The 18068-nt window shown below is 45.8% G+C and overlaps 1 protein-coding gene and 1 non-coding gene across 2 annotated transcripts; one reads left to right on the forward strand and one right to left on the reverse strand.

The window, feature by feature from the left end:
• Positions 1-738: 738 nt before the first annotated feature.
• Positions 739-12494, reverse strand: tmem18 (transmembrane protein 18). Its single transcript, NM_001292342.1, is given in 5 exon segments — positions 739-2002; positions 2104-2197; positions 3673-3727; positions 6889-7006; positions 12387-12494. Coding segments are annotated over 5 exon segments (459 nt in total). The 5' UTR covers positions 12480-12494; the 3' UTR covers positions 739-1903.
• Positions 12495-17493: 4999 nt separating this feature from the next.
• trnam-cau lies at positions 17494-17567 on the forward strand. Its single transcript has one exon. It is a non-coding gene; the product is annotated as a tRNA-Met (tRNA).
• The last annotated feature ends 501 nt before the right edge of the window (positions 17568-18068 follow it).

Below are 18068 nucleotides of genomic sequence, written 5' to 3' on the forward strand. Positions count from 1 at the left end.
GGTCATTAACTACCTATCCTCAATCGTGTGAATATGGAATTCGTTCAAAAAACATAAGGTAACAGAAATGATTGTTTCATGATCCACCAACAATTAAGCCCTCCAACAATACCCCATTATTACCCCCACCCCCCCATTCCCTCAGCTTTGCACTCACGTTCAACACAGTGAGCACAAGACGTAAAGTACAGCACCTCATAGCCTAATCCCCATCACACTTCTCAGTATATCACTTCATTCCACATACTAAACTCCCTAGAGCAGCAAACTCCCCCACTAAGAATGTGTTTACAGTACATGTTTTTAACAGACCGATGTCAAACCGGAACATGTGCATTATATAAAGGAATTGACCCTTGAAGCTGGGGAACAAGTGTTCCACATGTGAAGATGGCCTACTTAATCATCTTCTACACCAGTGTCCAGTACTATCCTGTGTAGTAATCTCTGAACTGTCTGAAAAGTTGTCTAATGATATCATTGTACAAATGTACAAAAAAGTTCAATGTGAAATGGCTGAATACAAAATTGATACAAGCTACAGCAGAGGGGGAGAATCTGTGATATGACAATTATCACGGGTGTTAACTATCACATCACATACCAAAATATTTCTCCAATATTACAGTAGGTTTAGTCTCTGTCCCCTCTTCTCACATGGAACTATACTCAAATATCAGAATCAGGCCAGTGTTTTGGTTTACACTTGGAAATATAGTACAAATCAGCACACTGGAGCCCATTCCTGTTCATTTTATTGCGAACAGTGAGCACAAGCTTCCATAACATTTTATGTCAATTCACATGAGGACTATGAGTAGCATGGGACCGATTTCAGGAATCTGTAGGATATTCACTTCTCTCCAGATACTTGTATGCCTTATTTGATACCCGCTATATGGAGACTAATATTACAAGACGTTCAGCTAACCTCCATCTCCCATGACTGTAGCACTGTACTTTACATATGAGTTAAGGGACAGAGGATAGATCTGTTCTAATTAGGTAAAGATGTGTGAAGCAACATTATAATTTAACTTAACATCAAAACTAGAAACAAATTCTCTCTTGTTCTTCCCTCACCCCGCACATGTTTCTACTTAACTCAGTGCCACAAACCAATAATTTTAGGATGATATCTTAAAACCAGCTCTGGACAAAAAGGTAGGAAGTGGTGAAGAGTGTGCGTTTTATCGCTGGTATCGACAACAACAACTTGCATTTATATAGCGCCCTTCACACGGGGTAGCATCCCGGAGTGCTTGAAAGGCTGAATGAGAAACTCTTATTTTTGTGGTTGGGGATGAGTGAGAATCTCACAGCTGTTTGTCAGATAAAATCCAGAAGGCAAAACAATAAACAAAAAAAGGAATTTAGAAGGCAATCTACAGTTCACAACANCCCCCTTCCAAACAATGGTGGGAACTTGAACTGAAAAAGGAAGAGGCTGCTTATCGGGAATGGTGTGCTACCAAATACAAAGTCCCTTATTACCGCTTTTTGAAAAAGGCAGGCAGTAAAAGACATCCCTCTCCATCACTGCAGCAGAGGTAATATATCACCTCAAGACATGCAGCGTGTACTGAAGCCTGAACCACCACCTACAAAATCATTAGTTGTTGCGAGTTTGGAACCTCAGCAGAAAGTGTCCAGTTCTATGTGCTCCCAGCAAAACTTTGATCAATTCCATGAGACCACGAGCTTTACGATGCTTTACGGTGCAAGCATCATAAAGCTCATGGACACCCACATTATTCTGTTATGTCATATATTGCATACTTTTATATATATATGTATATATAAAGAAGACACATAATCTCTACACCACCACCAAGAGGGAATGATTTGAAAAGATATGGTGCACATAAGAGATGAAAAGAAAATTGTAGAAAAGTCAGTCAGGTTATGCAGTTTTCTTCTCCTTTTCCTTGTTTGCTTTCCTCTTCAGTTGCAGGGATTTGAGTTCTGTCATCGCTTCCAACGTCCTGGACACCCACACGATCTAAGAAGACAACAGCAAAAGGTTGGACTGTGGAAATAAAGGACAATGCAAGCTCCTTGTGTAATTTGCAGAACAACAACAGCTGGGAAATTAATTCATACCACAATCATCATTGTGTTCAGCAGAAGTGGGGCGGAGAACACGAGTGAGATGAACATCCCACCGGAATCAAAGTACTGATACTTGGAATATAACCTGGAAAACAAAATTGAACGTTTCACTTTTTTTAAATCAAAATTGCTTAAGCTGTCAGCTAAAAAACAACAGAAATAAATTAACATTGCATTTTGTTATCCTACTGGTATTTTGATCTTTAAGAACAGAAATAATAATTGATAACTTAAAGAACAAACTACAATAAGAGATACAGGTTACAAATTATCCATGTTTCCAAATTAGAATGCTCTCCTTTCATTACAATAAAACCTGTTATATATTCACTTCCACTGGAAGTTGAAAACATTTCCTGCTCATTCGCGTAATAGCAAATACTAGATTCAAGTTGAGAGGATTAAAAATTATATCAATAATAATAAATTGTACATCTGATCCAGCACCTTTCATATCAAGCTAAAGTCTAAAAGTACTTAAAACGTAATAGCTCAGAGGTAATTGCAGCCAGAGTGAAGAGGTGGCTGCAGGACAATAGAAGAGGCCATAAAGAAACCAGAACATGCCAAGAGATGTGGTAAAAGTGTGAAAGTCCAGAATAGGCACATTAGAGACAGAGATACTGAGTGACATCTGATAGTGGCTCATAACATAAACACATCCTACCACAGAAAACACTCGCTACTTGCTTTCAGTTTGTAAAACCTGCGCTTCAGACTGGTATTATTACATAATATATAAAAGGAAAGAAATGTACTTATTATTCCAGATACAGGTATCCAACACACATGGAAACCAGTGTTATGTTTTGCTCCACCCCCTCAGCCTGGGCTGCCAGTCAGTTGGGTGAAGCACATTGAAACACAACGTTAAAGGCACTGCATAAATGTAAACTGTTGTTTCGAGTATCCAACCCAGACAATAGATCCACATATGCATAGAAATTTCCCTTTGTCTGGAAATGGAGTGCACAATCTCTTTGCGGAGACATACACTCTTGTTTCTTATCCTTTAAATAAGACAAGAAACGAAGGCAACGGGTGGTGATTAGGTGGGAGGGGGAAGGAGGAGGAGGGTGAAATCGTCTACAAAGCAAAATTAAAGTAATGAAGAAAAGAGAATAACCATAAGAATGTTGTCATCTTTACAGTAAGAGTGAAAGGGGTACATCTGAGGTCACTCTGGTCCTGTGCCATACGCCTCCTCCTGAAGGAATGGACTCATGTTACTGCTGAACGCTGACGTTCTGCCTTCGTGAAACAATACAGATGTAACTATCCAGGGGTACTTCCATTTCATTGTAATCGGCAGCTTGAAAACTTTCAACCCATTTGATCCCACGCAGCTATAGCTTTACACCGGGGTCCACAGCAAATCAATACAATACTTGATTAAACACTGGTTTTGCTTCGTGCGGAGACAAACTGATATTGACGTTTTTAAGCGGATATTCAAACTGCCAAAATGCGAGCGGTTAACTCAATATTACTGGCAAAGATGGTGCCCTATGAATTGCACATTAATAGTTCTAACACTATAAAAGTTCCTACTGCTTTTACCTCCAGTTCCTCGCTGCCACTTCATTAATATATTCGGCACCACAAATCAGCCCAACTGTAACAGAGAGAGAGAGAGAGAGAGAGAAACAGTAAACTTTAGCTGCCAAGTTAAACTAGTTCAGGCGTCTTTCACAGTTTGACCAACTTGTTGTTCTCACCAATTAACTGCCATTTTAATCCAAATAATCTCCGTACAACATTCATCCACTTTGCAGTAGTACTGGAAGGACATATTGCATACAGTGAAAAGCATTCACATTTATAACTGTAATCAACTAGTTGAGCTACAATAATAAGCTACAGAAGCTAGAAATGTTCACACTGGAGAAGAGAAGGTGTGGGGAAATCACATAAAAATGTAGATTTTTAGGACAGTTAACGTAGGGAGAGGGATTTGGGGAGTTATAGGGAATGGGACCCATAGCGGCTGAGCTGTTGGTCACTGATGGTTAGATGAACCAGGAAGGGTTTTGAAGATCAGCATAATCCACTGAAGCCTAGGAAGGACAGGTGTACAATGTGGAAGAGAAAATGGGCTGCAGATTTATGGTGAGTTGAAACCTGTGCAAAGTGAAGCTTGGGAGGTCAACAAGTGGAGCATGGGAGAAGTCTAGCCTTGAGGTGACAAAATGATTCATGTCTTGAGGGACGGTTTGAGCTGTGGAATGGATTTGATAGGGACACAAGCAGCCAAATTCCCCGGTGATTTTGGTCAAGGCTCGTAGATGGGAGTCAAACAAAATGGTTATGTATTACACAATAGCTCAGTTTGTTGAAGTGGGCAGCCAGACTAGTTAGCTAGCTCTCCCCAGCTCCCTGTTATCTCTAGGTCCAATTCAACCACACCACTGTCTATTTATACAACCCCTTTCATGTCGGGAAGACATCTCAAAGCACTTCACACAATTGACTGGGACCCTGACCTGGGGGGGGGGAGGGAAGAGAGGGAATAGAGAGGGAAAAGGCAAGGTGGAGAGACTCTGGGATAGAATTCAAGGAATGGTCGGCAGTGTCAAATGTAACAGAGATTGAGGAGGAGCAAAGAGCTCGATGATAGACAGATAGGGGGCTATTAGTCACTGTAACCAGGCAGCTGTCACTGAGCTGAGCCAAAATGCAGTTCCTAGGCTGGGGAAGAATATTAGCAAACATCACTTCTACAGCAACCAAAGAAAATAAAGTGTACACACAGCTGAAAAATGTCTATAAATTTCTGTGATAGCTTCACGTTTATGAACAAATACAAAGTTTTATTGACATAAATCAAGAAAACAGCAACAACACCCAATCATGTTATAACCAGCAAAATATGCAGCCTTGAGTATGACTTCTAGGAATCTGAATTCAATTATTTAACAAAATAGCCCAGCATCCTGTTTGTCTTATTTATTGTTCTCTCATACCGTTTTGACACAACTAGCAATGAGTCAACTCACACCCCTGGATCTTTCTCAGCTTCCCCCTTGGCAACTTCTATCCCATCCATGGAGTACATGTGTTTCCTACTCTTACTTCCAAAATGCAGTATTTTGTATTACAGTGGTGGCTGAAAGTTGGAGAAGAGGAGGCACAAAATGTGACATTTTAAGGGAATGGAGTCAGATTAACAGAATTAGTCTGGATGTTGCCGAAGAATGTGAGACAGCGGGGAAAACTGCATTCTCAAACTCTATGGGACGCTTCACAGCCTTGTTAGGATGATTTTTCTTAATCAATCACAGGAATAGGGTAAAATGACATAAAAGTGCAGGAATGCCAATGGTTTGCATGTCACATGTTTGTGCCAATACAGTAAGTGGACATTAATAACCAGCTGTAGAATGCAGCATAGCAGTGTCCTCCAGTGGCAACAAAATAGTACTGCAAGATCACAAAACCAAGCACATCGGTCATGTTCATAAAGTTTATTTGGGCAGTACAAGCCCTAAATACATCTACAGACTTTCTGTCCACTCCACCTGAGTGGAGAATAAAATGCTTATTTTATCGGCACATCCATCATTTATTTTGTAAAATTGTGGATATCATTTGGACGCCCAGCAAGTGAGCACTCGGCTTGGAACCAAGTTTTTTGAGTTTAAATCCCACCAGGGCTAGACAGTATTTTTGAAGACAATAAAATGAATAAAATGTCAAAAGTGTTTTCCCGGGGGAAAGATAAACACAGCTGAATTGGCTCCGAAAAGAGAAGTCGGTGAGGTCATCGCAAATCTATATAGTGCTAATGGCTGCCCAGGCAGTCAACAAAATACAGTCATTGCCCTTTACAGTATATAACTTGCATTTATATAGCGCTCTTCACGCAAGGCAATGTCTTGGAGCACTTCATAGTGTCACTGACGCAGAGCCGGGGTGAGGGAGGAGGCTATTGTAAGCACGGTCGTGATCTAAAAAGAGGGGAAGGGGCAAGATTGAGGGAGAGAGTTCCAAAACTTCAGGGTGAAGTGGCTGAAAGCTCGGCTGCTGATGGTGGAGCGGAGGGGACGAGAGACAAGCAGGAGGCCAGAGCCAGTCGAGTTGAGGCAGCGAGTAGTGTAGTGGGTAGAGAGGAGATTAGAAAGGGAGGGAGGTTCCAGGGCATGAAGGTGAGTTGTAGACGAGTGAGAGGATCTTGAAGTTGAATGTTATAGCTCAGAAAAAAGGCCACTCGAACCAATTAGACCATGCTCTGTACTCCAAATGAGTCTTTGCCCTCCTTGCTAATCCATTCGCCAATACCCCTCTATTCCCGTCTCTTAAATCACAAGATTTACTGTGTGCAGCCACTGCATATATTCGTAGGCAAATGAGGCAGCCACAAACAGCTATGAAGAAAGTGACCAATTTTATCTGGAGGATTGTTGGTCTGGACATCGTAAGAAACTCCCTTCTCTTTTCAAATAGTGCCATGGGATCTTTAACAGTCACCTGAACAGACAGATGGGACCTGAGGTTAATGTCTCGCCAAAGGACAACACCTCCGACAATGCAGTGCTGCATCTCCAGTCTAGTGTTAGCCTAGACTTTTAGTTCAAAATCTCAATGTGGGACTTGAACCTACAACTTTCTGACTCGGAGACAATAGTACTACCAACTGAGTTAAACTGACACCTATACTAGACAAGCAGAAACCATACATTTGTGGAAGTCTCAGTAGTTTAGTTTGAGTGTCCAACATGCTGAACGGGTTTCCACGCGTGTCCGGTCCTCGGTTAACCAAAGAAAAGTCCAACTTACCCATAAAAAGGAAATGGGCAATCTGGAGTCTGTAGAATCGGATTGTAACTAAGGCTAGTAGAAAGCAAAGGGCATGAAAGGCTATTAGCCCTATCAGCCATGGCTCAGACCACTCGACCTGCAACATATAAACAAAGGCCTTAAGAACTAATTTAATCTTTAAAATATCCACAACAATTTACATTTATGTAGCAACTTGCGCGTCGGGGAGATTTTGCAAAGTGCTGTGGGATCTACGTGCGCAAACTGTGGAACAAATGGCAGGTCTCACTCACTCACTGTGTTAACTAACTCTCAGCTCTGGAGATAGTTAAATTTGAAAAACAAGTCACGTCTGCATGAAAGTTTTAAATACAGAGCTTGTGGTACTCAAAAATTAACTGTAAATATGCTGTAGAGACCACATAATTGCGTGTAACCATATTACTTAATTATGTACTGTATTGAGAAAGTCAATGGTTTCTAGCACTATCCCTAGGGATATGTTTATATTGTTTATACCCCAGTCTGAAAAACATTCATGTACTCCTGCTATGGGTTTTCTGTACTTCAGCCAAATTTTTATCCTTGTTGCCACATTTTCTTTAATATTGTGGGTCTTAATATGGCACCATACCAAACATTTTTTGTAAACCCAAACAGGCAGCATTTATGCATTTCAATTATGAGTACACTCGGGGTTTTTTGGTCGGCCAGGAGTCTGACACGTGCAGAAACCCATCGCCATGCTCACCAAGAGTATCCAAACTAAACTGAGAATACCAAGCTTCAAAGCACTCTTGTTACCTTTGTCAAATACAATTTGTCTTTTATAAATCCATACTGCTGTCACTACTTAACCCACGTTTTTCTGAGTGATTTATCCTGTACCCTTGGGGCTGAACAAGCTCCAAGGTGACCTGCTGGGCAACGGGATGTTGGTATCTGGCAGTCTGGTAGCCGGTTCCTGAGGCAGACAGATCCACACTATCCCACTACACTCACTGCTGATGACAGCCCAGCCATCACCACGCTTAAGAGTCTGCCCTGGAATACTGTGGGCTCCGCAGGCTCGGGCCGGCTCGATTCCGACATTTCATTGCCAGTTCAGCTCCAAGGACCGCGGTTACCTCCCCTCCCCCTAAGGAGGATAGTCACTAGTTGGTCGTTCGACATCCGACAACCATGGGTTTGAGCCCTCACTCGGTGGATGGTAGGTACAAGGAACTCCCTGCGAGCTTCCCGGTGTAAGCAGTGTTCTCCCTCCAGGGAGAGAGTACACATTCCAGACAGGGAAATATCCATGTGTAGGTGGTGTATACATCTATCTGGTTTGGATACTATTAATGATGATGATAATAATAATATAGCATTTTATGTAGGGAGGACGTCTCAAGGCGCTTCATAGGATATACTGTGTAGTGATTATGTATTCTGTAGCGGTACAGTATAGATAGCGACTGTATTTTGACGGTTTTCCACATGTGTTAAAATATCTGTTTGACCAAAAGCCCAAATACACTGCATAAATTTATCCTCCTGATGTGAAAGACCTTTATAGATGTAAATTTGGATGTTACACTGACTGAGCTATGGTTACCAGCCTAATTCTTTGTCCTTTCTTGAATAAAGTTGTTACTTTGGAGACTCTTTTTTTCTCACGTTGAAGGATTGCGGTTATAGCTTTTGTTTTGCTTTCCTGACTTCTCTCAGCATTCCAGCAAAGACTGTTGATGTTTCCACTTTGCGTTCTGTCATCATTTACACTTCTACTTCCTTTTCTAGTTATCCCTTCGAATATCGTATTATTCATCACCACCAAAAATGCCCCCATTTAAACCCATTTAAGCAAAACACACCCATGTCAATTGCACCCGTGTTAATAGCCTTTAAATCTGAACTAAGACTGTTAGAACAGAAAGCATTTCTTCACAGAGGGGTGTGAAGATGTGGAATGCTCTGTCCCAGAAAGCTGCAGAGGTGGGATTAATAGGGATGCGTAAAAGAGATAATGACAAACACTTGGACAGTAGAGCTATAAAGAGGTATTCTATCCAGCAGGTGGGTATTGGATGAAAGGATCTAATAAACTGACGGAGAACTGGCTTGGTGGGCAGAATGGCCTTCCGCCTATTCCTTTTCTCCTGTTATTATGTTAGTATGTATAGTCACAACAAAAACAACAACAACAACTTGGATTTATATAGCGCCCTCCACGCCGGACGGCATCTCAGAGCGCTTCACAGTAACGGATCCCGGAGCCACCCAGGGGGAGGTGGGGGAAGGTGACCAAAGGCGCGGTCGAAAAGAAAGGTCTTCAGCAGTGACCTGAAAATAGGAAGGGAGGGAGTGAGGCGAAGGGAGTGAGGAAGGGAGTTCCAGCGCCTCGGGGCATAATAATAATAATAATAATCCTTGCATTTGATATAGCGCTTTTCACGTCAGGACATCCCAAAGCGCTTCACAGAACACACTGTAAAGTGAATTGACTGTATATTTGTGGGCGAACGCGGCAGCCAATTGCGCACAGCAATGTCCCACAAACAGTCGTAGATTGAAAATGACCAATTTATTATTGTTTTTGGTTTTGGAGGGATTATTATTAGGCGTGTGGAGTAAGGAAACTTGCCCAAGGTTTCGCCCTGTCTGGAATTGAACTCAGGTCTCTCGCTTGCAAAGCGAGTGCTCTAACCACTGAGCTACAGGACTCCACGTATAGTGGCTGAAGGCACAGCCGTCGATGGTGGAGCGGAGGATTCGGGGGACAAGGAGGAGGCCAGACCCAGTGGAGCGAAGGCAACGGGCACTGCTGTGAGGAGAAAGGAGGTCAGAGAGGTAGGGGGGGTGCAGAGGAGTGGACGGATTTGAAGACAAGAGTGAGGATCGATCCTCTCTGCGACAGGGAGCCAGTGCAGTCTGGCAAGGACTGGAGTAATCAGGGAGCGGAGTTTGGTGCGGGTGAGAATGTGGGCGGCAGCGTTCTGGATGACCTGGATTTTATGAATGGTAGTGGAGGGGAGGCCGGCGAGGAGGGCATTTGAATAGTCCAGCCGAGAGGTCACAAAGGCATGGACCAGGGTTTCAGCGGCTTTTGGGGTCACATCACTGAATCCCAAAGAGCAAAGCAGTGAAATCTTGTCGTTTGTTTACAAAAAACTGACCTAAGATGATTATATTATTATAATACAGCTGCTGCGCACATGTATGAGGCCTCACGATTCACCAGCTGTGGCTCGAGTACTTCTGCACCTACCGCCTCTTGCTTTCACAGGCCAAAACTGACTGTTACTCCAAAGTCATCCTGGAGGCAAACAACAATCAAACGATGCTGTTTTTCACCGTCCATAACCTCCTCCGTGCACCCCCTCAAGCCCCCACTATCCTCACATCAAACGACAAATGCGAAGGGGTCTTAGACTTCTTCGCCTCAATGATTGAAAACATCCGTTTGGTGCATCGTCCTCTCCCCCCCCACACCCCCACCTTGTTCCCTTCCACCTCACCCAGACCACCTTCTCCCTTCGCCACAGCTCCTGACACTCCCCCCTCCTTACACTCCTCTGCCCCCATTTCTCCCTTCTCCCTCTCAACCACAATCACCTGGATGACGTTCACCACCTGTGCCTCGACCCCCTCCCCACCCAACTGCTGGACACTCAACTCCGCCTGCTCTTCCCCCTCTGTCCGACACGGTCAACCAGTCTTTCTCTTTAGGATCTGTTCCACTTCCCCTGAAAACCGCTGTTATCACACCCGTCCTCAAAACCCCACCCTCGATCCCTCTAATCTCTCAGAATCCTCCCACTGCCTCTCCTTCCTCTTCCATCTTAATGGTTCCGCACTCGCATGGTTCAAGTCCTACTTAACCAACCACCTCCATTTTATCTCGGCAAATGGTTTCCCCTCTGGCCCCTGGCCCCTGCCCCCCTTGGGGTACCCCAGGGCTCCATCCTTGGCCTCTTCTTTTCCCTATCTATATGCTCCCTCTGGGCAATGTCATCTGCAGACACGGGATAAACTTCCACAAATTACACACAAATCTACTTTGCCTCCTCCAGTACCAACTCCAGCTGATGTTCTATCAGTTTGTCTGGCAGACATCAGGTCCTGGATGATTGTAAACTTCCTGCAGTTGAATATGGACGAGACGGAAGCCATTCTCCTTGGCTCCCCCATCAACAACTTCATTCCTGTGGATCTGAACTCCCTGGGCTCTCCCTCAGACTCACTGAACCAATGCACAACCTAGGTGTCCGGTTCGACCCCCAGCTATCCTTCCTTCCCCACATCCGGTTCCTGATCAGGACCCCTTTCTTCCACTTCCGGCACATTCCCCGCCTCCAATCGTACCTTACGCCAAATGTAGCCGAAACCCTCACGCATGCGTTTGTCAGCTGCTGCCTGGATTACTCAAACGCACCCCTCGGCGGTCTCCTCAGCTCCACTATTGGCGGGTGGGCCTTCTGCCACTCTGCCCCCACCCTCCAGAACTCCATCCGCCATCTCTCCGCCTCACCCCCTCCCTTGTCACCTTCAAGACCCATCTCAAGACCCTCCTCTTCGACCGTGCTTTCGATCTCACTGTTTCCACCCCCGCCCTCCAACCTCCCCGACCCTGACCCCCAGCTCGGGTCCATAACTCTGTTTGTCCAGCGCCTTGGGACGTCCTCCCGACGTGAAAAGGCCCTTTACAGATGTAATTTTGTTGTTGTTATTGTTGTATTCAAAAAATCCAGCTCATTCAGAACGCTGCCGCCCGCACACTGACCCAGACCAATCTCCGCACCCACATCTCACCAGATCTGGCCGGGCTGCACAGGCTCCCCATCACTGAATGGATCGACTTCAAGATCCTCACACTCATGTTCAAATCTCTTTACTCCCTGGCACCTCCCTCACTCCCCAATACATCCGCTCGACTGCCTCCTGCTCATCCCTCGCACCCACCGCCCCACCAACGGAGGTCGTGCTTTCAGCCACTACACCCCAAAACTATGGAACAGTCTGCCTTGCCCCCCCTCTCTCCCCCTTTACAGGTCCCACCCGAAAACCTTCCTCTTCGCCACTGCCCTGAGACCCTGCCCCGCGTGGAGGGCGAATAAATAATAGTCCTTGCGTTTGACATGGTGCCTCACGACGTCACTGAGAGGTCTCAAAGCGCTAAATCAAATACAAGTGATTGTTATTACATCAAAGATATTGTTATTATTATTACTGTAAGTTCATTGAATCCCACTCTGGGGAGATCAGGTCCAATAGCTCAGGTATCTCACTCCACACAGCGCCCTCAAGGGGCGGGGCCAGAGCGCCCTCACGGGGCGGGACCAGATCGCCCTCACGGGGCGGGGCCGGATCGCCCTCACGGGGCGGGACTGGTCCTGTTGATTGACAGCGGTCAGTCCGCCTGCGCGGCTTCAGGAGGCCCCGCGGCGCCACCTCCCCAGCCGTCTCCTCTCCCCCGAAACGACCCTTAAACGGCGCCTGTTTCGGGCTCTCACGCCGGCCGGAGAGCCACTCACCGACAGCAGGAAGCTCCAGACGCCGGTGATGCGGAGGTTACTGATCCCGTCTATCGGTGTCGCCGCCGCCGCCGATTCCTTCACCCGCTCCATCGCCGACCACGTGACGGGGGAGACCGCGGACGGAAGTCCCGCCCTCCCCTCTCGCCATTGGCGCGGCGGTAGCGCGTCACTCATAGGGCGGTGCCCCTGCTCGGGATAGGTGGAAACAGCTGTCAATCACACCCAGCAGCACATTGGGTGCCACCCCTTAGCCGCAGTGTATGCACTCAGACTGACACGTGTGTGTGTGTGTATATATATGGTACCTGCACATGTATGGATCACACCTGCACATACATATGTATGGCACCTACACGTATGTGTATGACACACACATATACATGTATGGTAACTGCATGACGTTGGGACGTCCTCCCGACGCGAAAGGCGCTCCATGTATGGAATCTTGTTGTTGTTGTTGTTGTTGCACATGGGTATGTGAGGCACTGACACAGGTGTACGTGTGGCACCTGTACAAGGAAATGGCACTGTGTCTGGAATGACATTCACAGTACAGTCAGTCAGTCACCAGCGGTCGAGTTTCCAGCATTTCTGTCCCCACTCTCCGGAGCTCCATTACGGAGACCCTTCGCCTCGTCCCTTCCCTCAGAGTTTTTGCCGCAAAGTACAGTCAATCCACTTGACAATATTTTGTGTGAAACGCTTTGAGACGTCTCAATGACGTGATAAGGCGCAATATCAAATGCAACGATTAGTATTACTACAAGACCTTACTCGTTAACCGCACCTTAGCTCATGTTTCCCCCCACTCAACTCTCTCACCACACTTCCCTCTCCTGGCCCCAAGAACCACCTCGGATGCAAACCCAGGACTGTTCAGCCCCATTAGATATCCTCCCGATGTGTTAAGTGCTATATAAATATAAATGTGTATTGCATTGTACAGAGCACAGGGAGCCCTCCTCAAACTTCAAAGTGTCCAGATCGTGGTACATTGCATTAGACTGAGTGTTGCACATGTGTGTGTATGGCATGGAAATGTCTCTATGTCTATAGTGAATTAATAACAAAATTACTCTTGTATAGCACCTTTCATGTCTGGAGGACATCTCAAGGCATTGAAATTACTGTTTCAACTCGAGTTGTGGGTCGGGTCTCAAAGGCGCAGTCGAAGAGGAGGGTCTTGACACAGGTCTTGAAGGAGGCAAGGGATGGGTTGAGGCCGAGAGACTGCGGGATGGAGTTCTAGAGGGTGGGGGCAGAGTGGCTGAAGGTTTGCCTGCCAACAAAATAAAGAGTATTAGACTCTACCTCTCTGCCTCCACCCTGAACACCAGGACTACTGGCGTTCTGACCAACTGCCTGTTCGACAACAAGTCCTGGAGGAGGCCCAACTTTCTCCAACTCAACGTCAATAAGACCGAGGCCCTCTTGATTGGCTCGTGCCAGCACCTCCGCACCTCAGGCGCTGGCACATCAATCTCCACAGCTGCACACTCAACCTCACTAAGCCAGACAGGAACCTGGGTGTCTTGTTTGACCCTGAACTGTCCTTTCTTCCCCACATCCGCACCATGACCAGCACTACCTACCACCACCTCTGTAACATTGCCAGACTCCGTCACTGCCTCACCCCTCAGGCTGCTGAAACCCTCACCCACGCATTTGTCACATCAAGGCTTGATTACGGAACTCCCTCATCATTGGCCTTTCCAACTCTTCCCTTCACAAGCTGCAGATCATCCAAAACTCTGCAGCTCGTGTACTCTCACCCACCAGGCTCCGTGACCCCATCATTCCCACCCTCACCCGACTTCACTGGCTCCCCATCCCCCAGAGGATCGAGTTCAAGATCCTCATCTTCACCTTTAAGGCCATCCATGGCATTGCCCCCTCCTACTGCTCTGACCTGCTGACTCCCTACCAACCTGCCCGCTCCCTCCATTCAGCGGGCTCTGGCCCGCTTCATGTCTCCCGCCTGACCTGCCCTACCATCGGTGGCCGGGCTTTCAGCCCCCACATTCTGGAACTCCATCCCACTGTCCCTTTGCCTCGCTTCCTCCCTTGCCTCCTTCAAGACCGGTGTCAAGACCCTTCTCTTCGACCTTTGGTCTCCCTCCCACCTCTCTGCCTTCCCTCACACCTACACCGCCCCTCCCCCATGCTCGGGCCCCGACACCTGACTTTTCAGAACTATGGGACGTCCTACCGACGTGAAAGGCGCTCTTTAAATTTAATTTTGTTGTTGTTGTTAGACTTAGGTTGGCAAAAGCCAAAGTCTGAGGGAGAAGAGAATAGAAGGGAGTAAGGAATGGATAGAGACTCAACAACAGCAACAACTTCCATTTATATAGTGTCCCTCATGCAGGATACTGTGCCAGAGCGCTTATGGGTCAGAAGACTTGTTTCTGTATTGTATACGCAAAGGCTTGGGGACCCCAGAGTGTGAGTTGAGGTACTGCTGGTGTGATTTTAGAGGAAACTAGATAGTCACAAACAGAGCTTTGGTGTAAAACCACTATCCCAAAGACTTTAGAAAAATCCTTGAAATTCTTACACGATTGATTGGGATAATCTGGCATGCACTGCTGTGGAATTTGCTGTGGATCAGTTTGATCTTTAAAAGGGAGATCATTCAATAACTTTTGATCAGCCTGGTACCTGATACATGAGGAAAACCATCACCCTGCCTCAGTGTCTAAATCAGACTGAGAGTTCCACATTTCTATGTCACCTAAACATGGAAATGTTCCTGTGTCTGAAATGGAGAGCACACTCTTTCCCTGGAGGGACACACCATTTTCAGAGAAAATTTGGTGCAGATTAGCAAGATCCAAGGTTTGGTGACCCCATAGTGTGCATTGGAGTATTGCTCGGGTTAACCAACTGAAACCGCACAGCATAATTGGTAAACTTCCCACTACTTGTCCAGCCAGCACCACCCTACCTGGGTTAACAGGAGCAATATTTTGGAGTACTGCCGATCCATCTGGCGCAGGAAACGTATGACCGAGATCGCCACAGGTAATTCTCGCAGTTTCAGCTTTCAGCTGGAGAATAGTCACTAGTTGGTCATTTCACATCTGATATACATAGGTTTGAAGCCTCACTAGGTGGATGGAAGGTACCAGGAACTCCCTGTGAACATTCCCAGTCTTCAAAGAGCCGACACAGACACAATGGGCTGAATGGCCTCCTTATGTGCTGTATAATTCTATGATTCTATGATTCTGGTGAAAAGCACAGGACAGTGAATCAATCACTTGCCTTAAACTGTTACTTTTGTACAGTAACCGTTGATGGTTCTGCAATACTGTGTTCCTACCAGCAAATGGTGCTGTTGGATTGCGAAATAAAAGTTCTGGTCTGGAGCACAACATGGCAAAGTACAAAATCCACTAATAATAATAATAATAATAATAATCCTTGCATTTGATATAGCGCTTTTCACGTCGGGAGGACGTCCCAAAGCGCTTCACAGAACACACTGTAAAGTGAATTGACTGTATATTTGTGGGCGAACGCGGCAGCCAATTGCGCACAGCAATGTCCCACAAACAGTCGTAGATTGAAATGACCAATTTATTATTATTTTTGTTTTTTTGGAGGGATTATTATTAGGCTCTGTGTGGAGTAAGGAAACTTGCCCAAGGTTTCGCCCTGACTGGAATTGAACTCAGGTCTCTCACTTGCAAAGCGAGTGCTCTAACCACTGAGCTACAGGACTCCACTACAATAATAATCCCTCCAAAAACCAAAAAACAATAATAAAATTGGTCATTTTCAATCTACGACTGTTTGTGGGACATTGCTGTGCGCAATTGGCTGTCGCGTTCGCCCTCAAATATACAGTAAATTCACTTCACAGTGTTTTTCTGTGAAGCGCTTTGGGACGTCCTCCCAACGTGAAAAGCGCTATATCAAATGCAAGGCTTATTATTATTATTATTATTATTACTTCTACAGATTATGCATCTTGTTCCTTCCGTCCACAGACAAACCCTCTCTTCCTCTCACTAACGCAAACTTGCCCTTTAGGCTCCTGCATTGTTCCCATTCAGATTCCTAGGATTTATCATTTTGAAGAAGTTGAAACTTGTGTTGGAAGTCTGTTACATAGAAGCACTACTCTAAGGGGAAAAAGAATCTTTTAATGTCTTGTCTGCGGCAAACTGAATTAAAAAAAACAATAATAATCTTTGCCTTTGATGTAGACCCCATAACGTGAAAACATCTCGAAGCATGAGAGTCAGTTTCTGTCAAGAGTAGCTTTAACTATCATTTCCTTGCTTGGTTTCACCTTTACATTTGCCAAACATTTTGACTCTGACATTTGGTTAAGTGAAAGGTGCTTTTTAAATGCATGTTCTTCTTATTACCATAGAGTGGTGGCTGACAGAGTTGGATGCAAACTATTCAGAATATATCAACTATCCCGTGCTATCAGAGTCTCCACAATTTCTGAATTCATTTATTTCCTGTGACCTTCAAACATGCACATCATGTTTCCATGGAGCCTTTGGAAACCTCACAGCCTTGAAGAAAATTGGATAGAGAGTGTTTATTTTATTATTATTTTGCTTCCATGAGTATTTAGGGCAAGCAGCAGTTGCATCAGTCACTGTGACACACGGTTTCTGGAATATCTGTGAACATTGACCCCAATCAGGCACTCTGCCACAATTCTCGTTGTGTGTCTTCCATTTAAGTACCATATCTAGATTGATCGAAGCAGCCGTGACCTTATGGAATAGCCATCATCTCCAAGGACAACTTAGTGGAGTCAAATCACATTGCACCAAGGCTAAAGAGTTTACCCTAACTAAAGGTACTGACAGTGGGAATTTGTCATTTTATCCCTGAAATCCTGATGGTCAATGGACACATGCCACGTAAACATGTGCACATATATCAGCTATATGTGCACAGATGTTTTCTTATGTCTTTATCTCACATTGCAAAGGAATAAAATATGTCGATCATCTGCAGACCAAACTAATAAATGTTTGTGTTAATTAATTATTTCATGCATTCAAAGCAGTCTTTTCATTCCCAAAGTAATGCCATTTGTATCTTTAGTACACAGCTCAGTACTGTACTGCTGAGTCCTGTAGCTCAGTGGTTAGAGCACTTGCCTCATAAGCGAGAGGACCTGGGTTCGATTCCAGGGCAGGGTGAAATGTTGGGCAAGTTTCCTTACTCCACATGCCTTATAATACAACAACAACAACAACAACAAGATTCCATTTATAAAGCGCCTTTCACGTCAGGAGGACGTCCCAAGGCGCTGCACAGTTGGGTCATGACCCGAGCAGGGGGGAAATGGTCAGGGTGAGGGGAGGGAAGGGAGGGAGCGAGGAGGGGGGAAATGGTCAGGGTGAAGGGAGGGAAGGGAGGGAGCGAGGAGGGGGGAAATGGTCAGGGTGAGGGAGGGAAGGGAGGGAGCGAGGAGGGGAAGAGAGTCGAGAGGGGAGCTGAAGGCTCGGTCAAAGAGAAAGGTTTTGAGACCGGCCTTGAAGGAGGAAAGGGAGGAAGCGGCGAAGGCACTGGGGGATGGAGTTCCAGAGCCTGGGGCTGAGAGGCTGAAGGCCCGACCACCGATGGTAGGGCGGTTGGGGCGGGGGACGTGGAGCAGACCGGAGCCAGAGGAACGGAGGGTACGGGCAGGTAGGTAGGGGA

Source organism: Callorhinchus milii, unplaced genomic scaffold (genome assembly GCF_018977255.1).
Source record: "Callorhinchus milii isolate IMCB2004 unplaced genomic scaffold, IMCB_Cmil_1.0 Scaffold3, whole genome shotgun sequence".
Taxonomy (NCBI): Eukaryota; Metazoa; Chordata; class Chondrichthyes; order Chimaeriformes; family Callorhinchidae; genus Callorhinchus; species Callorhinchus milii.